Raw genomic sequence first — 24333 nt, forward strand, 5'->3', positions numbered from 1 at the left:
TTTCTAGAAAGAGTTTCATTGTGAAAACTATTAAATGCATCTCCCATTGAAATCCGCACCAAATTTCGAGCCACAGTAAAACTTCGCCAATCTTGGAGATTTTGCATTCGTCTAAATTATACGTGCCTTTTTCGGTGCTCTTGCAGCAGCTTTCTGTCGTGTTTTTTGTGTACCATGGGGGTCAGTGCCGTCTGTTATTAATTTATTTGGTATGAATCTCTCGAGTGCTGTTGATACTATCTCTCTGAACTTAAGCCACATGGTCATAGTTTGGAAGGATTGGACTGTCTCTTAGAAAGACGTCAACGGAATTTTTAGTTGCTTTTATGTATAGATATATTTCGCGTTTAGTTTCAGTGAATTTGTTTGTTAGGGAACTGAGCTTCGCTGCGACTGTGTGTTCACTAATCCCTGTATCCGTCGTGATGCTCAGAATTATTTGTGGCTAAGACGTCAAGTGTGTTTTCGTAACCATTTACAATTTGAATGGCCTCGTGAACTAATTGCTCAAAATAATTTTTTTTAAAAAAAAGCATTTAGAACAATTACGGAAGTTGTTTTCTATGCCGGCCGCGGTGGTTCAAATGGCTCTGAGCACTATGGGACTCGACTGCTGAGGTCATTAGTCCCCTAGAACTTAGAACTAGTTAAACCTAACTAACCTAAGGACATCACAAACATCCATGCCCGAGGCAGGATTCGAACCTGCGACCGTAGCGGTCTTGCTGTTCCAGACTGCAGCGCCTTTAACCGCACAGCCACTTCGGCCGGCCCGGCCGCGGTGGCCGTGCGGTTCTGGCGCTGCAGTCCGGAACCGCGGGACTGCTACGGTCGCAGATTCGAATTCTGCCTCGGGCATGGGTGTGTGTGATGTCCTTAGGTTAGTTAGGTTTAAGTAGTTCTAGGGGACTTATGACCTAAGATGTTGAGTCCCATAGTGCTCAGAGCCATTTTTTTTGTTTTGTTTTCTATCACAATATGGACTGAAAATGTATTTTTGTCAACATACGGAAGGTAGATTGAAGTCACTGCCAACTATAATTGTATGAGTAGAGTACCTATTTGCGATGAGACTCGAGTTTTCTTTGAAATGTTGAGTAACTGTTTCATCTGAGACCGGGGGTCGGTAAAAGGAGCCAGTTATTAATTTATTCCGGTTGTCGAATATAACCTCTGTCCATACTAAGTCACAAGAACTACCTGCTTCATGGTTGCTTGTGAGCTGGAACACACATTACATTATTTTTCCCTAAGTTGTGCTTCTTGTTTCTGTTGTAGTGCAGATCATTAAAATTACGGCTTTTCCCTCCAAAACCTAGGATGTTTTCTCTGTGACCCTGTAAATACCAGAACTAAACAATGTAGAACAACAATGTACGTTATAAGCACAGCATTCTGTATTACTTCATTTCCTTATTTCTAACGTTTTAAAATAGTACGTCGACTTTAGATGACATGTCAATCATATATGTTCTTATCTCTGTTTATGAACGTACTTTCGGGTAGGTTTTGAACATTGTCCCGCAACACTTCATTAACTAATGTTTCGCCGCAAGGGTATCGGATTTTAGAAAGTAAATTAATATGGAGTACGTCGTTCTTCTTTTTCAAACATTTACATACCTATTTCTTCTTTCCTTACTATCTTTTGGGCATGCAGTTGTAGTAATTAAAGTTGGCACAAATGCAGTGATCAAAAAGAAATGATTAGCGTACATTCGCATTCTCTTTACATCGTTCCTTTTTTGTTGCTCTCATGGCGATGGACTGTTTCTACCGCAATCAGTAAGCGTGAAAGGAAGCTACCGTACGGACAGAGGGATGTATATTTATACTTGGCAGAACTAATTACATACTGACATAATCGTCGGCCGTGCGGTTAAAGGCGCTGCAGCCTGGAACCGCAAGACCACTACGGTCGCAGGTTCGAATCCTGCCTCGGGCATGGATGTTTGTGATGTCCTTAGGTTAGTTAGGTTTAATTAGTTCTAAGTTCTAGGGGACTAATGACCTCAGCAGTTGAGTCCCATAGTGCTCAGAGCCATTTGAACCATAATCGTCGGAATTGCTTTCGTTTCCCAAAAGTTATAAATATTTCGATTTCGGAAAAGACGCTCTGTATTTCGCCAAGATGTCGAAGAAGAAGGTCCCTTACGTACTGGTTGTATCGAGTAAGATATGGAGACGGCAGTTCGAAAGCGGACAGAAGTACGAGGAAGGGCGTCCCTTACCTGAGGGATCGCTACTGAAGCTACTGGCGAAGGGGCGTCCGGCATTCAAATCTTTCAGCAGAATCGCAGGAGGAACTTCCGGCTTCTCGTAGTCCTTCCGTCAAACTCAGTGCGGTGCTGATAGTGGCGTCTTCGTCGCCTTATGGGCGTTATTGACAAACATCAGTACACCACGTCCTATCTCAAAGATAACTAACAATCACGACCGTTACAGGGTGTATTTAAAGCAAAGCTGATTTGTATCCTCATAGTGGCGCTGCAAACTTCACTCTTAATGCGACTGGGGCAATTTTGTAAAGATATCATCTTTCAAATGTAGAAACACGCCTACCAACTTTCGTTTATGTCGCACAGCTCCTTCTTGGTGTTGCGACTTTTTTTTCAGTTAGTGCATTTTATGTTAAGGCTTGACCATGTCTGTTATGAATATCAACTAAAACTACAAACTACTATAACTAGTCATAGTAACTGACAACTGGCGCCGGTCGGAGTAGCCGAGCAGTTCTAGGCGCTTCAGTCTGGTACTGCGCGACCGCTACAGTCGCAGATTCGAATCCTGCCTCGGGCATGGATGTGTGTGTTGTCCTTAGGTTAGCTAGGTTTAAGTAGCTTTAAGTTTTAGGGGACTTCAGAAGTTAAGTCCCATAGTGCTCAGAGCTATATTTTGACAACTGGCTACATTAATTTGTAGTTGCAAAAGGACATTAAATAAAATTTCAAAAGGACTCTAAAACAAATTGTCATCATTGTAGTTGGCATCATCTTTGTTTCACAGCCATATGAAAGCCTGTTCTCAGAGTTATGCATTTGCGCTGGGCCCCTGCTGACAATACGAATAGAAACTTTGCTTTAGTAGCAGAGTACTGTGAAGTTGTGCTTTCACTGTTCTAGGAAACTGTTCGAATGCATCGTATGTTCACGTAGCTGGATGGAAATACATACTTCGAAAAATTATTTGTAAAAACATGTGCAGTGTCTACACGTATAATGAGGCCACGCCACAACGTCTGATTGGACGCTCATTAAGAGAGGGATGTCAGTAAAAATGGCATAAACCACTGTGATAAAATAACAGGTATCCAAGTCCCCAAGTTGAGTCTTGAGTACCTTTTATTTTATCGCAGGGATATATGCCATTATTTTTACTGAGATTCCTCTCCTAAATGAGCGTCTACGCTGGCTTTGTGGGTTAACCGCATTCTATGATGCAACACTGGATATGTTTTTATAATCCATGAGAAGATGGCTGTGAAATCAGCTGAAATTAGTCATAACTTGATATTCACTTGCAATCTTGACTATTAAGAGATTTTATTAAGAAACTTTTTAATTTTATGTAGAACTTGTACATCGCTTTTCTCCATCCTCGCCAACTCGTTGGTTAACAATTCTAAATTGTGTAAAACAGATTTAGTTACCATATGCATAGTGTCTGCAAAATTTTAATTTGTGAACCAGTGATTTCTAAATAGGTAGGAAATTCTTACCATGCAAACAGCATTTTCATCAAATGGATTCCAAGGAACATTGTCTGGGTAATGAGCAAGTACTTGTGCTTTGTACGAACGATCCAAAGGCGTAGTTTGCAAGTTGTCTCCTGAAAGAAAAAGATAAATGCTGCTTTAAATTTACAAGCAAATTAACAAGTACAGTTAATGAAGATATTCAACAGATTGTGGGGGTACCTGCTGCTTTTGTACACAGTACCTTGTATTTCTATATGAATAATTAGAGAGTATTTTATACTTTTCTGGAAAATGTATTTTTACTCGAGATCCACAAGGAAAGAGCAAAAGCAGAACAGGATGGAATGGATAGAAAAATAAGCAAATGTGAAAACAGAGCTTTTAAAACACACTTAACGTGGACATTTGTTCTTTCAGTTTCAATGAACAAGTCGCTCAGATTCCAAACTCTAGATAAAAGCACAATAACTGGCTTTATAGAGTAATAATTGTAGGAAACATAGTTCATTAAGTTAGGACAGCGCTTCAATCTCTTACGGCCAATTAAGTAACAACAGAGATGGCCAACTAGTAGCATCACTGAAATATATTCTCAGAATTCAATTTCTGTGTCACTGTGCGTGAATATAGGCGTGGTAGCTGATTGTGCAGTTTTCATAAACGTTTCTAAGGCAGCAGATGCAAGATAATATGCAGATTATTTCGAAGTCTTTGCATCAAACGTCTAGGGTTAATGGATCGCAGCATAAGGAACAACGTTTGTTAGAGACAAAATGTTCGCTGAGGCTTCTCGGTGATGGCATCCTTTAATATTCGCCGGCCCTGGGACGATCGACCCTATGACTGACTGATCCACTACTAATTGACATACGGTAACAATATTACAGCAAGAAAGTCTTCCAGAATATCTGTCACGATCGCTATGTTGACTTTGATCATGTAGGAATTGTAGAGAACAGTTTATCTGTTACTGCTGTGATACCTGTGGAGTGTAGACCTGCCTTCCGTTACGAACATGTGGAACCAACGAAACGAAGGAAGATTAGTGTTTAGCATACTATTTGCGACAAGGTCGTTAGAAACACAGCGTAACTCAAAATAAACAAGAAGGGAGAAGAAAACCAGTCATGTCACTTTCCAAAGGAACCTTACTAGCATTCATCTCAAAATATTTATGAAACTACGGAAACTATGAATCTGATTGATACATGGTCCTTTGAAGCCACGAACAAAGGCGTTCAGTTACGGGGAGCCGGAGGTGGTCAAATCCAAAAAATTACGATTTTTTTTTTTTTGCTACCGAAAATTAATTGGAACATTCCTCTTTAATGTAAACTTTGAATTATTGTTCTACTCGCCCTAGAAGTAGAGTTATTACCATTTTCCCCCACGCCTGCAGAGGAAATGGGCGGCCGCTGAATGCATCTAACACCCTCTCATAGGTTCATTATCTAACACCCTCTCTACAGTTGTAGTTTATTTTGTCTACTCTCTTTGCGTCATATCCATTCTCCTGTGCAATTTGTTTTATTGTGTTCAGTTCTTGTGTGTAGTCATGCTTATTCATGGGTATTTTGTTTAGCCTGTGAAGTAAATATCTGAAGCTGGCTTCTTTGTGGGTTATGGGGTGATTGGATTGGTTATGAATAATGGTGCTGGTGAGTGTGGGTTTCTGTAGATTGTGAATTCATGTTAAAAACTTAATTCATGTGAAAAACTTAATTTCTTAGATCTCACTATACACAAGAGAAACAACAAACATGAATTCACAATTATTTCTACACCAAGCCAGGTATTTCCATCGCAGCTCTTCAACAAATATCAGAACACAACCATCAGACTTCATAAAACCATACTCAACATTAAGTTCAATAAACTATGTCTGGCATATAAAATTGTACCTAACTATGTAACAATAACTGTAAACAACATGTCACCAGCAGCACAGCAGACAAAACGTAAGGCAGAAATCATGTGGATAAAGCAAGAAATCCGGTCTTTGTATTCCAAAAAACAGACTCTGAATATTGAATTATACAGATTGCATTTAGAATTAGCTAATCACACAACATACTCACCATTTTTTGACGAACTAATATACAGGGTTAGAACATACACTGAGACCATAATAGGCAGAAAACAGACAATCCAACAAAAGAAACTCACAAAAATGTTAAATCACACTAACACCCACCAATACAACAGTCCGCAGCTCGTGGTCGTGCGGTAGCGTTCTCGCTTCCCACGCCCGGGTTCGATTCCCGGCGGGGTCAGGGATTTTCTCTGCCTCGTGATGGCTGGGTGTTGTGTGATGTCCTTAGGTTAGCTAGGTTTAAGTAGTTCTAAGTTCTAGCGGACTGATGACCATAGATGTTAAGTCCCATAGTGCTCAGAGCCATTTTGAACCAATGCAACGCGCCGGCCGAAGTGGCCTGCGGTTCTAGGCGCTGCAGTCTGGAGCCGCGAGACCGCTACGGTCGCAGGTTCGAATCCTGCCTCGGGCATGGATGTGTGTGATGTCCTTAGGTTGTTAGCTTTAAGTAGTTCTACGTTCTAGGGGACTAATGACCTCAGAAGTTGAGTCCCATAGTGCTCAGACCCATTTGAACCAATACAGCAAACACACCTTTCACAAAAGAGTGATTAATCTAACAGACATAAAATTATCTGAACAAGAAAGCAGCCTACTTGAAAAGGGTCCCAAACATAACATTAACACAATGGTGTCACATAGGACAGTAGAAAATATCATAACAGAAACTGAAAACATCATAAAGCAACAAGAAAAACTAAACACACCTGAATTTAATGCAAACCTAACAAGAGAACTAGTTGCTGAGGAAATAAGAAATATAATCAAAGAGAACAAAACCACCATAAAAGAAAACACTAGGACTCCTGAAGAAAAAACCTACAGAAAACTACAGAATAAATTAACACAAGAAAATGCCATCATCACAAAATCTGACAAAGGTAATTCAATAGTAGTCATAAACGAACAGGAATACATTCACAAAACATTAGAATTCATCCAAAGCAACAACATCACAGAATTAACAAGTGACCCAACAAACCGATACCAAAGTAAGTTACAGAAAACCCTGAGAAACATAGAAACAATTTTCACAGATACACAGATTAAAAAAATGATACAGAAAAATCCCAAGGCCCCAACCCTAAAATCATTGCCTAAAGTTCACAAATCCGGAATACCCATACGTCCATTAATTAACTTCACCAAAGCACCAACATACCACTTAGCCAAACACACACACACTCTGCTACAGACAATATACAAATACACTGACAACAGAAGTCTAAAGAACTCAAGTGACTTAATAGAAAAAATAAAAAATGAAAACATACCAAACACAGCAACATTGGTTTCATTTGATATAATTTCAATGTACACACACACCCCTACAGAGGAAACCATCAACATAACAGAAAGAAACCTCCAACTGCAAGGAAACATACCCACAACAAACATACAAGAAATATTAGCCATACTCAGGCTCAGAACAGAACAGAACTACTTCACATTCAACAACAGATTTTACTCTCAACAAGATGGACTACCCATGGGATCCCCAATCAGTGGCCTCCTAGCTGACATGTTCCTCAACCAAATAGAAAAACAAATCTTTGACAAAATAGTAATACCAAAACAGTACAAAATAATATATTGGTACAGATATGTAGATGACATAATTTGCTTAATAGATGAACCACTGTCCCGCATAAAAGAACTTCATGATAACATAAACTCCATCCACCCATAAATACAATTCACCATAGAAACACAAACAGATGAAAAACTTAATTTCTTAGATCTCACTATACACAAGAGAAACAACAAACATGAATTCACAATCTACAGAAAACCCACACTCACCAGCACCATTATTCATAACCAATCCAATCACCCCATAACCCACAAAGAAGCCAACTTCAGATATTTACTTCACAGGCTGAACAAAATACCCATGAATAAGCATGACTACACACAAGAACTGAACACAATAAAACAAATTGCACAGAAGAATGGATATGACGCAAAGAGAGTAGACAAAATAAACTACAAAATACAAAAACAAACAGCACATAACCATGAAACACACACACATACAAACACAACTCATCACACAACAAATCAGCAGACAGTAAGCAACAAATGGCACATAATGACTTACAACAACAAAGTTACACACAGGGTGGGTAATATACTAAAGAAACAAGGACTCAACATAGTATACAGAACCAACAACACAATACAGAGCAGACTCGGAAGAATTACCACCAACACTGACAAATACAGCCAGTCTGGCATCTACCAACTTACTTGCATACACTCAACATTTGCAGACCACCTGGTAGCACACAACCACCACCCAACAAACATTGAAACTGACCTTCACATCCTAAAAACTAGCAGCAGCCTACACCAAAAATTAACTATAGAAGAAAACTACCACATCCAAAAATCAATAGCCCAAGGAAAGAAAGTACTCAATGAATACACATCACTGTGCAATAAAACTCTCTTCGCCACAATAGAAGAACTATGCAAGTAAAACACACACACACACACACACACAAAAATCCTCTCTCTCTCTCTCTCTCTCTCTCTCTCTCTCTCTCTCACACACACACACACACACACACACACACACACACACACACACACACACACACACACACACACTGCTCCAGTACTCATCACACGCAAACCCACATAAACCACACACCACTAACACCAAATACAATTCAAACTCGTGCGCCTCACCCAGCAGAACACGCTACGAAACAAATGAACGCCACACAGCCACAACACGTAATGGCAGCGAAAACTCCGTCTATGTTTTGAGTAATCGAAAAACTGCATTGCCACGCGAACACAGGCAAAGAAGTAAGCCTATTTACTTCGCCAACAAAACAGGAAAACGTACCACAACTTCAAGACTGTAAGTTACAGAAAGAAAAGTGATACAGTCTTATTTCCGTTCGTAAATACATAACAAATAGAAAATAAATTACGTTTTGCTGTTTGCAGATGACATGTATATTGTGTAGCATAACAGCTACCAAAACAAGAGGACAATAACATAATGTAAGGTATGTTACTTTTCGCCAATTAAGTTATAAATGCAACTTTCACATAATGTTGTAAACGACGCAAATGTTAATATGTTAGCAACAAATTTACAGTTAAAAATGAATATAGAACCCACTGATGATAGCACAAAAGTGCTGAAACATGTATGGGTGAAACAAAAGAAAAAAGGTGTCTTGCATAAGGCGGAACTTCTCATCCCATTTTCTTAGCAAGCACGGAGACAACAAGAAGAACTGCACCACAAGATGGAGGAGGAAAGATTACGGGTTAATGGACCGTTGATGCCGAGATAATTGTGGACGAAGCTCAAGATCAGATTTGGGAAGACTGGGTAAGGAAAAGCAGAAATTCCAGTTTTTGCCACAAGCGTCTTCCAGAAACAGTGAAAAACATAAATCCAGTTGACTGGACGCGGACCACTAGCCCAGTGGAAAGACCACTGCGCAATCTCAGTCGACAATAATGGCATGAAGTAGTTCGAAGTTAAGGTCAATGATGCAGAAGAAATGAAAAAAGGAAATTTATTTATTTATTTCCTTATTAATATATTTCATTATAGGCTGTTACGTATAATTTAAAAACAAGCTGTACTCGTTCTTACACAAATTATTACTATCTATAATAATTTTTTCTCCCCATCAGCAAGTGACTGTAAAATCATTATATGTGAGCCTCAAAAACTGAAGTATCTATTTTTAATATCAATTATAAGATGAGGGCAATGAAACTTATGTAATTCTAAACGTAGATGTGTTCACGTAGTGGTTGAGAGAGGCAAAAGGATAGGTAGAAATGACACACGGAATTAACAACGCTTCGTGAAATCGCATTCTGGGAAGTTCATGCTTAAATACAGCAGATGATTCATTTGTAGTAACACACGTATTACAGGGCAGTTCACAATGCCCCAATTGCTAAGTCGATGTTGTCAGCAGTGGAAAACAAAACTTAATCTTCATTTGCCGCCGTTATCACAAAATCTGAAGTAAGTTCCTAATTTTCGATTTCTTCGTTTTGAATAGCTACGACTTCCCTTACTGTTCGCAAACTACATCTGTTTTAGGCAATGCATCGAAGAACAACACTAAAGGGTCGGACTGAAAGAAAAAGAGCTACACAGACAATCGACAATTTCTGCGTATACAAAGTAATAGGAATATTGTGGACACTGATAATGATAACGCGAACGTTGTTTTGAAAGACATGACATTTAAATATAGACTTAATGTAATTCCAAATATTTTTGAGGGTTATAATTGCGGTCTGATGACTTAACAGTAGGGATCTCGTAATGCAAAACATTTCACATCTGAGGTTACTTTACGTGATACAATGGCATTCACATTGTGGTGTCATAAGGGGGACGTTAATTTGTGGCCGTTAACACAAAATTTATATTACAACGCATGGGATCACTTAAAATGATCGAACAATTAAAGATAAATCAAAGAACTATTTCAATAATATTCGGAGCTATAATGCAGCTTTTGCTGTGGTCAGTTCTGAAGCCAAACTTTCAGACACAGTTTTACGTGGAGTGTATCAGTTTAGACTATACAACACTTTTTACCATAGATCAAGTCCAATGACTCCTCCGTACGGTCGTTCACCATGTTATGTGCCTTTATTAATTTAATTTCGGCCACAGACGATATTAATTAATCCAACATAATGCTGCTTCCCATGACCATACCTAAGTCTACCATTAATAAAAGCTACACTTGCACAAAATCGAACTACGTCTACTATTATTAAAACGTCAGTTCTTGTCTGCCTCATTCTATAATGCACTCCATCGCTCCTCGGTCCGTAGGATCCAGTTCCTTGGGCGCTGCGCAGTCCGCTGTGTTTGCATCTGCCTCTTCCTTTTTGTCTGTCGCCTCTCTGCTTGCAGGGGACTCTTGTGGTGGCGTTACGATACCCATTTATGCGACGTTGCTGTTCGTCTGCCGCAACTGTTGACCACAGTTGTCTTCACTGCGTTGTTTCTCGATCTTCTGTCGCAACATCCTGCAGTGCAGCAGAGGGCGGGGCATTTGATTCATAAGAAAATGCACTACCCAAACTTTCCTTGAAATATAGTCAGAACCTGCTGTTCTGTCTCTTGACGCAGTATCTCCTAGAGGTCGAGTCTTCCATAAAGGAAGGAGCATTCTCTTGTAAGAGGATGAACAATATCAGTGTTCCGGTCCCCCAACTCCACCAGGTTTCACAGACGAAATCTGGTACTCTGACAAGTAACAGTGGGACTCACTGGTGCTTCAGGCATCCACACACATCAACATGTAATGTAACTTGTCACACAAAAAGTGTATTTACCGTTGTTCGGGAATCCACTACTGACCTCTTTTGTACTACCGCAGTCCACTCCAGCGTTTAGTTCCGTTAATACTACTTCTGTTACTTCGGGACTGCCACAAAGTGACTTAAATCACCACTTGTGCCGCAAGCAAAGAATGGACAAACAGCTTGCTTGGACAAATATGGAGCAAAAAACAGGTTGCGAGCTTTTCGAAAGAACTGTCTCGGCTCTTGTATGCAGTGATCTAGTGAAACCCATGAAAATGCTAATCAGGATGACTGGGCCGGCATTTGAGCCCCGTATTCATCAGATACCGGCTCTATGCACCAATCCGCACTTCACTCGTTTTCCCCACATACAAATTCGTTATTATTAAACATACAGCGTCTTCGTTTCCAAGTCTGGATCATTTTCCTGTCCTGATCGCTAAACGTCCTACGCACTGCACAATGTAAGCATTTCTTCTGAGCTAAAGTAGATTATATGTCTTACGTGTCCGCATGCTTAGCTAAGTGGTTACGTGCTTGCCTACCATGCAGCGTGCCCGAGTTCGATTCCTGCCCAGGTTGGAGATTTTCTCCGCTCGTGGACTGGGTGTTGTGTTGTTCTCATCATGATTTTCATACTCATCATCGGCACGCTAGTTGCCCAATGCGGCGTCGACTGAAATAAGACTTGCACTCGGTGGCCGAACTTCCCCGGATGGGGCAGGGAGGCCAACAATGCCACACGATCACTTCATTTTTTTATCTGTCTTACACTTCAGAGTACATGAAAAACAAATTACGAGTCCATACATCCAAGTTTTCCTTACCTAATGCCGCGTACCTATCTTTCAATATACAGGACGTTTCACATTTCCTATTACATACGACATGATACCATATTGCAGTACCAGTATTGCTCAGAAATACGATGCAATATTCCTTTGCACAAGCTTGCATGTCCGAAGGAACAGACACTGCGGCGACTAAAGCCATTATGGAACATCTCCCTGTGCGGGCATATACAGGGCTATTACAAATGATTGAAGCGATTTCATAAATTCACTGTAGCTCCATTCACTGACATATGGTCACGACACACTACAGATACGTAGAAAAACTCAAAGTTTTGTTCGGCTGAAGCCGCACTTCAGGTTTCTGCCGCCAGAGCGCTCGAGAGCGCAGTGATACAAAATCGCGACAGGAGCCGAGAAAGCGTATGTCGTGCTTGAAATGCACTCACATCAGATAGTGCAACGACACTTCAGGACGAAGTTCAACAAAGATCCCCCAACTGCTAACTCCATTCGGCGATGGTATGCGCAGTTTAAAGCTTCTGGATGCCTCTGTAAGGGGAAATCAACGGGTCGGCCTGCAGTGAGCGAAGAAAAGGTTGAACGCGTGCGGGCAAGTTTCACGCGTGGCTCATGTCACAACTGGAGACCGACAGCGCCGTCTTCATCTTTCAACAGGATGGTGCTCCACCGCACTTCCATCATGATGTTCGGCATTACTTAAACAGGAGATTGGAAAACCGATGGATCGGTCGTGGTGGAGATCATGATCAGCAACTCAAGTCATGGCCTCCACGCTCTCCCGACTTAACCCCATGCGATTTCTTTCTGTGGGTTTATGTGAAAGATTCAGTGTTTAAACCTCCTCTGCCAAGAAACGTGCCAGAACTGCGAGCTCGCATCAACGATGTTTTCGAACTCATTGATGGGGACATGCTGCGCCGAGTGTGGGAGGAACTTGATTATCGGCTTGATGTCTGCCGAATCACTAAAGGGGCACATATCGAACATTTGTGAATGACTAAAAAAACTTTTTGAGGTTTTGTATGTGTGTGCAAAGCATTGTGAAAATATCTCAAATAATAAAGTTATTATAGAGCTGTGAAATCGCTTCAATCATTTGTAATAACCCTGTACATAATGTATGTGCGAGTACTCGGAGATGACGCACGACATTCCATTTCGAAAATTGTTAGGGAATTCAATATTCAGAGATCCACAGTGTTAAAAGTGTGAGGTGAAAACCAAATTTCTGACATTCTCTCTCACCACGAACAACGCAGTGGCCGACTGCCTCCACTTAAAGAGCGAGTGCAGTGGCGTTTGCGTAGAGTTGTCAGTGTTAACAGATAAGCAACACTGCGTAAAATAACCACATAAGTCAAAGTGGAAGTACGACAAACGTATCCGTTTGGACAGGGCGGCAAAACTTGTCGTTACGGGCTATAGCAGCAGGCGACAGACGCGAAATGTCTTTGCTAACAGAGCACGATATCGTCTGAGTCTCTCTCCTGGGCTCGTGACCATATCGGTTGGATCCTAGACCACTGGGAAACCGTAGCCGGGTCAGACGAGTCCCGATTTCAGTGGGTAAGAGCTGACGGTAGGGTTAGAGCGTGCCGCAATACCCACAAAACCATAGACCCAAGTTGCCAACAAGGCTGTGGGCTGTTTACATGGAATCGACGGGGTCCTCTGGTCCTAGTCAGACGATCATTGATTGGAAATGGTTACGTTCAGCTACTTGGAGACCATTTGCAGCCATTCATGGACTTCGTGTTCCCAAACAATGGAATTTTTATGGATGAAATGTGCCATGTACTGGACACAACTGTTAGTGTTGAAAAACGTTTTCCGGCTCCTGTGGCCGAGCGCTTCTAGGCGCTTCAGTCCGGAACCACGCGGCTGCTACGGTCGCAGGTTCGAATCCTGCCTCGGGCATGGATGTGTGTGATGTCCTTAGGTTACAGTAGTTCAAACTCTACTGGACTGATAACCTCAGATGTTAAGTCCCATAGTGCTTAGAGCCACTTTGAAAAACGTTCGTGGAAAATTCGAATGAATGATTTTACCACCCACATCGCCCGACGTGAATCCCATGTAAGAGTTACCGAGCGCATTTTCTCTGATGTTTCGACGGGTAGATCCATTTTCGTTTTTAGGATTCCGTAACTCAACTGGTAATAATGGACCGCTAAGTGGATCACTTCGTTGTCCGTCTGTCTATCTGCTTGTCCGACATTTAAAAACCAGTTTTCTCGGAAAAGGGTAAACGCATCAAGTCTAAATTTATGTGCCATATTAACCCTCCCAAATTGTAACCTAGTCAGTTTCCTTGTATTTTAAAATTCTGAAAAATATTTATGTTTTTAATGAATTTTTCTACCGGATTCCATATGCGTTTTAAACTTTTCAGTTAAACTTAATTCAAGAATTTAAGTCTACGTAGCAGATGCCACTTTCCCCAATGAAAATCGTACTCAATATTTCGAGGTTCATGGCCTTACTTGCACATCAGTATCTCTTTTACAACGTATGTTGAGATTACAAGTCGACAACAATGAACTAAATTTACTTTTTTATAATTTTTTTTATGTTGGTCGTGAAGGCGGTAGCACTCGTTATTGAAAGTGCATTGATACTGCTGCGCTAAAAGGTATTTTCTGGTTCAGGACCCTAACTATACACCAATACGTCTTCAACAACAACTAACAATTTTTTTTCGGCTAGACATACAGTAACCCCCCGCTGGTAATGCGCGTTATGGAAAACGCCTTCGTATTGTGAGGGTTAAGGCCTACGGCCCCTTAGCGACGTAAAAAATTGGAGCTTCTAAGTAAATGCAATCGACAAATACGGCCATTTACGTCATATACTTTGACACTCGCAACTCACTCAGCAAAACCTACAGGCTACTTCCCGCTGACGCTGAATCATGAAATTTGGCAAGAAGCGAAGTTTCATTATGCAAGTACACGAAAGAAGCAGAAAATTACGAATTTGTAATTATATCATAAGAAAAAAAACATTTCGTTTGTCATTTATTTTTCGACTTCAGAAGAATCTGGAAAGTCTTGGAATCCCCAGGATCGATGTCATGCCAGTATAGATGTCGACAACAGACAAAAATCGTCGAGATTCTAGATTCCCGGAGTGGATAAACTGTGGATATCTATAACCAAGTTTGTCTGGGACCCGCAGAGCGCCAGTCCTACTCACACCTGGCCTTTTTTCTATTTCTATTCATGTGAACTGGACTCTGTCCAGACAAATTCTTCTCAGCATGTGTTTCATGCGACGCCCACTATGAACGAAGAACGTCGATTTATCTCTCGTTACAAGCAGGTTCTTTTCAGTTGAATTTTTTTTTTAGCCCGTTCGATACAGCAGCCCCAAATGAGTCTAGTGAGATATTTTGCTTAACGATGTATGTTAACAGACAGAAAAGCAGGACAGAACTCCAGCAGCGGCTAATCAACAAAGCACAGTAGGAAATGCGACAGCGCAGATTAGGATTTAACTTCCCGCTGACAACAAACTCTCTAGCGACGGAGCACAAATTAGGAACGCAGGGAGGATGGGGGAAGGAAACAGGCCTTATCGAAAGACACGGAAAACCTAAATCTGGATGACTGGATAAAGATTTCAACGGCCGTCCTCCCGAATGCATGGCCAGTCTAGCTAACCACTGCGGCACCTCGCGTGATTAACGTGTTATGCATCCTTTACATCGAAGCGAACACATGCGAACGTGCAACGGCAAACGAGACTTCTCTCTGGTGTAAACGCTAGACGTGCGTGAATAAGCAGTATTCGACTGTGTTCGGTAGGCATTCGCTCGTCTTCCGCAGGTTGTCGGTCTTTCATCGAACCATCACAGGAAGTTCGCGTCCTATCCGCTTTGGCACTTGTTTTTTTCCCTTTATTGTAATTTCCATTCCCCATCAGGGGCGGACTGGCAGCAGCATAAGCGCTGCTCTTCAGGCGAGAGACATAAATAGACAGGAACACATGTAAAATAATATAAAGAAGAAAACATGGCGGAATATAGAAACAAAAAAGGCGGAACAGAAGAAAGAAAGCATAGAAAGCGGTGACTGTAAATCGGAGATAAAAAATCTAAAAAAGTATGTTACACAAAAAAACACTAGATTAAAAGGCACAGGCAAAGTACGGCCGGAGTATAAAAGTCGTAGAACGATGGAAATAGCCACGTGATGGACGGCGTAGCATGGAACAGTCATGTACGAAAAACAGGTCGAGCACACAGTGAAAACCACGTCACTAGATGACACTGTATCGGCACTAGCAGAACAGAAAGCTTTTGTCTGTTACCTTGGCTACTCTTGCTGTTGTTGAGACTAGAGCTGCGTGAGCGATGGAGTGGTCCAAAGAGAATGTAAAGTTGCTCATACAAGGGCACAGTACGAGGGTTGCCCAGAAAGTAATGCACCGCACTTTTTTTTCTCAGCTGAAAACAGTGCTACGAATGCGAAACGATACGAATCTTTTATTTGAAGTCGCTTGAATGAGCGCGCCACGCTTCAGTCACTTCCGACAGATAGCGTAGCTGCAGGATAGTTTCAAAATGGCGTCTGCAGGTGATCTACATTACAAGCAACGTGCCGTCATTGAATTTATCACTGCAGACAAAGACATTGTGGCGAATATTCACAAACGCTTGGGCAAAGTCTACAGAGCATCTGTTGTCGACAGAAGTACAGTTAGTCGCTGGGCGCGGAGGGCGAGGTCATCAGAAGGCGGTTCGGCGGAGCTCCGAGATTTGCAGCGGTCGGGGAGACCGTCCACGGCTGTCACATCTGACATGTCGCAGCGAACTGATGTTGTCATCCGCGAGGACAGACGCATTACGACTTGGCAGTTGGCGCTGCATCTATCGATCAGCAAAGGAAGTGTGGATGCAATTATCCGCACTATTGGATATTCAAAAGTGTGTGCAAGATGGGTTCCGCAGTGGATCACAAATTGCACAGAAAAAACATCTGTCTTGATTTTTTGCAACGTTTGTAAGCTGAGGGGGAGGCCGTCTTGTCCCGGACTGTGCCAGGTGATGAAACCTGGGTTCATGATTTTGAGCCCGAAACAAAACGACAGTCGATGGAATGGCGCCATTCCCCCTCCCCACAGAAGAAAAAATTCAAAGCAACTGCTTCCGTTGGTAAGGTCACGATCACCGTGTTCTGGGACTGTGAAGGTGTGATGTGATATCAAGAGGCGGCACCATTAATTCAGAAGCAACCCCATTGCGTAAAGTCGCATTACGAGAAAAATTTAAAAGGGCAGAATGAAGACGACATGACCAGTCGGCAGCCGTAAGACAAAATATTTTTAATGTCTCTATGGAACCCACACGGAAGTATTCGCCAAGAGAAGAGAATAATACATTAACAAAATTCAAAACGCGCTATCGTCGACTGCGGCGCCACAGCAACTCAGGAGGTTAATATGCTGCAATACGATAACGCTCGACCCCACACAAAGTCTGAGGACTACTGAACAAATCGCAAAACAGGGTTGAACAGTGTTACCTCATTCACCGTACAGTCCTTACCTAGTCCCCTCCGTCTTCCACTTGTTTGGGCCATTAAAGGATGCCATTCGTGGAAGACATTTTGAGGACGATGAGGTGGTGATTCACAAAGTGAAGCACGCTCCGCCACCAGGACAAGGATTGGTACCGACAAGGCATACACGCCTTTGTTTCGCGCTGGAGGAAGGCCATAGAACGGGATGGGGATTACATCGAATAATAGGGTGTGTAGGTGAAACACCATTCTTTCGTGTGTGTAATTCTCGTTATGTTCAATAAAGGATTGTTGAAGAAAAAAATGCGGTGCATTACTTTCTGAGCAACCCACGTATCATACTTGCTTCTGAGATGCAAGAGATCCACAACACAAATGCTGAAGGAAAAGAAATACAACTAGTAGAAAATTGCCCGAGCACTCAAAGCTCCTACTGAGGACATGAAGAAGACGATAATAAATTCATTAGTTGCTTCTATCTAACGGAAAGGCCTAAATAAGTACAATTCTTGAACTTTCTTTACTAAAAAGAAAAAGTACAACGAATTTCCTTGAACGTAAAAAATGCGGACATGTATCTATTATGCCGATTAAAACTGAAAATATGCAAAAGACCTCATCATAACCGTTGCTTATGTTCATGGTATACACAGACGATGGATCACTTCCACTCACGATCTGACACCTCTCGTACTTTTAATAAGCAAACTCAATTAATCATCGATTATAGTCGTGTTTAGACCAATCAGCTTATTTTTAATTCGAATTACGAGTTTAACAACATTCATTCTAACAAGGAAACCTCCCCATCCCTCCCCCCTCGGATTTAGTTATAAGTTGGCACAGTTGATAGGCCTTGAAAAACTGAACACAGATCAATCCAGAAAACAGGAAGAAGTTGTGTGGAACTATGAAAAAAATAAGCAAAATATACAAACTGAGTAGTCCATGCGCAAGATACGCAACATCAAGGATAATATGACCTCAGGAGCGCCGTGGTCCCGTGGATAGCGTGAGCAGCTGCGGAACGAGAGTTCCTTGATTCAAGTTTTCCCTCGAGTGAAAATTTTACTTTCTTTATTTTCGCAAAGTTATGATCTGCCCGTTCGTTCATTGACGTCTCTGTTCACTGTAATAAGTTTAGTGTCTGTGTTTTGCGACCGCACCGCAAAACCGTGCGATTAGTAGACGAAAGGACGTGCCTCTCCAATGGGAACCGAAAACATTTGATCGGAAGGTCATAGGTCAACCGATTCCTCCACAGGAAAACACGTCTGGTATATTCTATACGGCACTGGTGACGGCATGCGTGTCACATGACAGGAATATGTTGTCGACCCACTTAACTTGTACACTTGGCGAATGGGTAAAAATATTCTTCTACCTTGCCCGATTTAGGTTTTGTTGTGGATGTGATAATCACTCCCAAAAAAGTGATGAAAACATAAGAGTTTGTCACGTAAACTGCAACAGATGAATGCAACAGTTTCATAGTCGCACAGTTTTCCCTGTGCTCTGTCAAAACATATGTTTTTAACGTTTTCAAGTTTTCCATGTGTAGACCGTCAAATCCATCGGACGGACGGACAGATAATAATTGTCTAAAAATAAAAAAGTAAACTTGTCACTCGAGGGAAGACTTGGACCAAGGACCTCTCGTTCCACAGCTGCCCACGCTAACCACGGGACCACGGCGCCCCTGAGCTCACACTGTCCTTGATGTTGTCTATCTTGCGCGTGGACTACTCAGTTTGTATATTTTGCTTATTTTTTTCATAGTTCCACACAACTTCTTCCCGTTTTCTCGATTGATCTGTGTTCAGTTTCTCAAGGCCTATCCACTGTGCCAAATTATAACTAAATCTGAAGGGGTTGCGTTGAGGAGGTTCCCTTGTAAGCGTCAAGCCATCTTTTATCTACTTCTCTACATATAATTGGGTTTCTGTGCATATAATGACAGATCTTTCCCCGGCTGTCAGCAGGTGTCTTCGGAAGCCAGGAGTTATGTCGCCCATTCACAGCCCGACCGGTGCACTGACTCGCTCGCCAACCCGTCCGACTGTGTGCGGACACCGGCGACTCTTTGGCGGATCCTACCTGCCTGCGCTGGCGGAGCGCAGGCTGGCAGGCGGAGGTCGTGGGTCTATTGCTGCCTCTGTCACCTTATGGTCGTTCTCCTGTGAGTCTAGATTTTCGAATCCGACGCAAAACTGAGATTTAATTCTAACGTTCCGAGCAGATAGAAGCTCGCCGGTCAAAGCGACACACCCAGATCACGGACCCCATAGCCAACCCATTGCCCACACACAGGCGAAAAGGTCGGACAGAACAATCTGCGGACGAAACTGCCTGTGTATGGGGTGGGGGTAGGGGGGAGGAGGCGGTTTTAAGAAACACGACGACAGGTGCGCCAGAGGCAGAGGGCAACTGCGCTGCTCGGACGGAATTACACGAGGCCTGCCTGCTCTGTGTCTCTGCTGGGTCGTTATGCAGTGCCGCATTGGAATGCTTACGAACACTGCCCCCCCCCCCCCCTCGTACCTGCCTCTCCTGTCCGTAGTGTGCAGCTGGCCTACGTGCGCTGTGTATAATTCTGACACCGAATCTTTATCTGCGAGATTAGGTGAGCCGCAGGACTGCTACGGTCGCAGGTTCGAATACCGCCTCGGGCATGGGTGTGTGTGATGTCCTTAAGTTAGTTAGGTTTAAGTAGTTCTAAGTTCTAGAGGACTTATGACCTAAGATGTTGAGTCCCATAGTGCTCAGAGCCATTTGAACCATTATGTGAGCCCACCAATTTGAGACAATTCGTCTCAGTACTATTCAAACCGCGAAAGAAAAAAAGAACGTGCTTGGAACAAATTCTAAGTTTTCGGAAGAAATCAATCGACTGGAAGAAAAAACTGAAACTGTGTGCTTAAGAAACCTTTTTATTTTACTTAATTTTAATGAGCACATGTACTGTGCAACTTAAGGGAATCCTGTTCAACAAAAGATTATGCAAATGTTTCTCTCACTGCAAGGACAGATCTTTCTCTGCCTGAATACCTAATGCATTCATTATTTGTTACAAAAGAGGAGGGTCCGCCCCGACAGCTGAGTGGAAGCCGGCATGGTAGGTCAGCGTGCTCGGTCAGAGAGCTGGTTGGCCTCTGCAATAAAAAAAACTAAGTGAAAGGATCAACTTGAACGATGTTATGTGGCGTCCGCAACGACCAAACACAGCGATCAACAACACAGAAAATGGCTGGGTCGGGGATTTTCTCCGCAAAGGGACTGGGCGTTGCGTTGACTTCATCATCAATTCATCCCCCTCCGGCGCGCAGGTCGCCAAATGTGGCGTCGAATGTTGTAAGATCTACACCAAGGCGTCCGGACATGCCCCGTAAGGGGCCTCCCAGCCAATGACGCCAAACGCTCATTTCCATTTCCACAGAAGAGGAGGAAAAATATCAGGGGTTCTTTTGGTCGTGAACATAAGAGAGCAAGAACAAATCCAAGACGGATGCGCATGAAGGTGAACAAACAACCCTATTGTGTAAAGTCTCATTACGAAAAAAATTTAAAAGGGCAGAACAAAGACAACGTGACTGGTCGGCAGCCAACAGACAAAATATTTTTCATGTGTCTATTGAACCCACTTCGAAGTATTCCCCAAGAAATTAGAATCATGAGAGCCTAAAATGAAGCCCTGTCCCAACAAAATGCTCCTCCACCTTATAGTCACATTCGAACCACTTATAGCAACGCACTTTGAGGATAACGATCAGTTGGAGAACGTGGAAATTATTGTTCCCCAGCTGCCTCAAAACCAGTTGCTAGTGTTGCACTCCAATCACAAGAACTTCACAACACACACAAAGCACATTACTATCTGAAATATGGGTTCGATACATCAGACGCGGCAGAATTATTTTAAGAAATAAGACTTACAAACAAATGAGGCAGATCTGCTACTTCTTGTCTCCAATATTTGTATACAGAGTTTGATCTACAATACACAAATAATAAATAAAAACTGAAAAGTCGCTTCTATGTATACGCTATAGTTGTAGCTAAAAATGTAAAAATCACTGCAAAAAAGCAAATAATTATCGATTAAACCATAATGTCACAGCCGGCCGCGGTGGTCTAGCGGTTCTGGCGCTGCAGTCCGGAACCGCAGGACTGCTACGGTCGCAGGTTCGAATCCTGCCTCGGGCATGGGTGTGTGTGATGTCCTTAGGTTAGTTAGGTTTAAGTAGTTCTAAGTTCTAGGGGACTTATGACCTAAGATGTTGAGTCCCATAGTGCTCAGAGCCATAATGTCACAAAAATCTTTTCTTCCTGCTAGACGGCTCTCCTTTATACAGTGTTCTTTCTCTTCAGTTCATCTCAGTAGATCTCAAATAACCCGTCGCATGAACGTACTGACATTCTCACGTGATCACAGTAATTTCTTTAACCACTATACAGTGTGTGAAATAAAACGTTATGTCGCAATCAGCAATAAACAAATGTACCCAGAACTACTACTTTTTCTGCATTCTCTTTTTATTTCGGCGTCGCACACACAGCTACTACGTCTACTTCGATGCTGAGCGCAGGATGAACAAATTTTCTCTGGCGTCTCTGATACTGCTACGTACTGGAAGACCCGAGCCTGCCAGCAGGCGTGACATGGCGCCCCAGTGCAGTGGGGCCCTAGGATTACAAGTCGGCTGCTATTATCGTAGTGACGCCAGTTAAATATGTGATCCCATGGTGTTACTCGAAGCCGCATGTCCGAGCTTCGCTACTGTGACACGATTATGGTTGAGATTCTAGATGGTTGATGCTGAATCGAATAGGGGAGAAAATAAATTTAAGGAACAACTTGACTAAAAGGAGGAACAGGTTGATGTGGCAGGTTCTGGAGCATCGATAAATAATAAATTTGTTAATAGAAGGAAGGTCTGGGGGGGGGAAGGAGGGGGGGGGAAGATATTGTAGAGGGAAGTAAGTTTTAGTAATCATACATATGTGAATAAAACTTACACAAAGAAGGCTGCCACGTAGAGCTGCATCAAGCCAGACTTCAGACGAGCAGAAAATAAAAAAAGAGAGGAGTGGAATTAATAATAACTAGACAAGGACGTGAACCCATCTGGTTTACTCTAAATCACGACCAAACCGTGAGTCCCCAGCCCCGCGCCTGTTTAAGACGAGTACAGACGTACAGCGTGTCAGTAAATCGCTCCGTACGGCAGGAATGCCGCCACGTGGCGAGAATTTCCTTGCAGCCCCGTGGGTCCGGCCTCACTCCTCTTCTCAAGCAGGCGCTTGGCGAACCGGTTTCGCTCGACGCTTGCAAGATGCCGACCACTCAACGGTTTTGCCGAGTAATAAAAGTGCCCCAACTCTGCTCGCCGGGATTCCTACAGCAACTATGTGTTTTTCGACCTTGAAACACATCTGCTGAATTATCGATAGTATTGCTGATCGACCTTGTAATCAGTAGCCTTCCCTCTCGCCTGACGCTCGTGACACGTTTACAGCGTCAACGATCAAAGAATACGAAGCCAGGGGAGGCAAATATTTACCTCAGCCATCAAGGATGATACGAGAAGTAACGTTAATAGTAAACTCACTCACACTACACGGACTTTACACTGGAGTTGAGTGTCGCATTGGCCGTGTGTCTGACTGCCGGATTGCAGCTCCTACGATCGATATTCGCTCGATATAAACGCACTACCACATTTGTGTCGCGAATGTACGGTCAACCTACTACTCGCTTTCTAAAATCTTGGTTATTGCAGAGGATTTGCTGCGGCGTGAAGGAAAAGAACTGGTACTGGGACGGACCTGAAAGTTGTCAATTTTCTTTATTTATTGGAAGAGATACACGTTTTATCTTTATCAGATGACACATAATACATGAAATACACCGAACTGATAGTCAACAGTCATACGACGTGTGTTCAGTTGGACCATGTATCAGTGGAAACGTGCCGACGGGTCAGGTGAATTACGTTTCTTGTTCCACCTGGTCTATGGTCACGTCCGGATACGTCACCCAAGTGAATAACTATTCGAAGCATCCATCGCACCACGGACGCAGGGCGATGGGGGCTGTAGTGTGCTATGTCCCACGTTCACTTTGACTTCCACGGGACCTGTGGTAGTAACTGAAGACGCCAAGGAAGCTGAAGACTAACTGAACATCGTTGTGGACCGCCTGCATTCTTTTATGCTCGATATCTTCCTCGACGGCAGAAGCATTTTTCAACAGTACAACTGTCCCCGTCACAAGTCCAGAACTTTGTTAACTCTCGCTGATGTCACAGCTACCACGTTCGCCTGATCTGGACCCGATGGACCACATCGGGGACGTCAGCTCCGCGCCCACGAAGCAACAGCCCGTAATTTAGGGAAGTTGCATCATTCGTGCGTACAGATCTGGCGCCACACACCTCCGGAAAGCTACCAACAATTTAACGAACCCATGCCATGCATAATCGCCGCTATATTGCGTAAGGCTGACAAGCAAGATATTTGCTCATCAACATACATATCGCTATTTTGTCGAAAGTCGACATGTTAAGATACGTGGCTGTTGTACTTAAGGTTTATAATTTATATAAAAAAACAGCTACCAGCCACATGATATCGGGTAATATCAACAGCAGCAGAAAATGGTATAACAGGTGTAGGATTCGTTATGAATAGGAAGGTAGGGCAGAGGGTGTGTTACTGTGAACAGTTCAGTGACCGGGTTGTTCTAATCAGAATCGACAGCAGACCAACACCGATAACGATAGTTGTTCACAGTAACACACCCTCTGCCCTACCTTCCTATTCATAACGAATCCTACACCTGTTATACCATTTTCTGCTGCTGTTGACATTACCCGATACTCATCTGACCAGAAA

General features: G+C 42.7%; 1 protein-coding gene across 1 annotated transcript in view; it reads right to left on the bottom strand.

Annotated features, from left to right (window-relative positions):
- The window catches only part of LOC126175792 (DENN domain-containing protein 5B), a 501428-nt gene that overhangs the window by 130009 nt on the left and 347086 nt on the right, over positions 1–24333 (bottom strand). Inside the window, exon 2 of the mRNA XM_049922773.1 lies at positions 3719–3828. Within this exon, the coding sequence (XP_049778730.1) occupies positions 3719–3828 (110 nt within the window). The remainder of the gene's footprint in view (positions 1–3718; positions 3829–24333) is intronic.

The sequence above is a fragment of the Schistocerca cancellata genome, chromosome 3 (genome assembly GCF_023864275.1).
Source record: "Schistocerca cancellata isolate TAMUIC-IGC-003103 chromosome 3, iqSchCanc2.1, whole genome shotgun sequence".
NCBI classification, from domain to species: domain Eukaryota; kingdom Metazoa; phylum Arthropoda; class Insecta; order Orthoptera; family Acrididae; genus Schistocerca; species Schistocerca cancellata.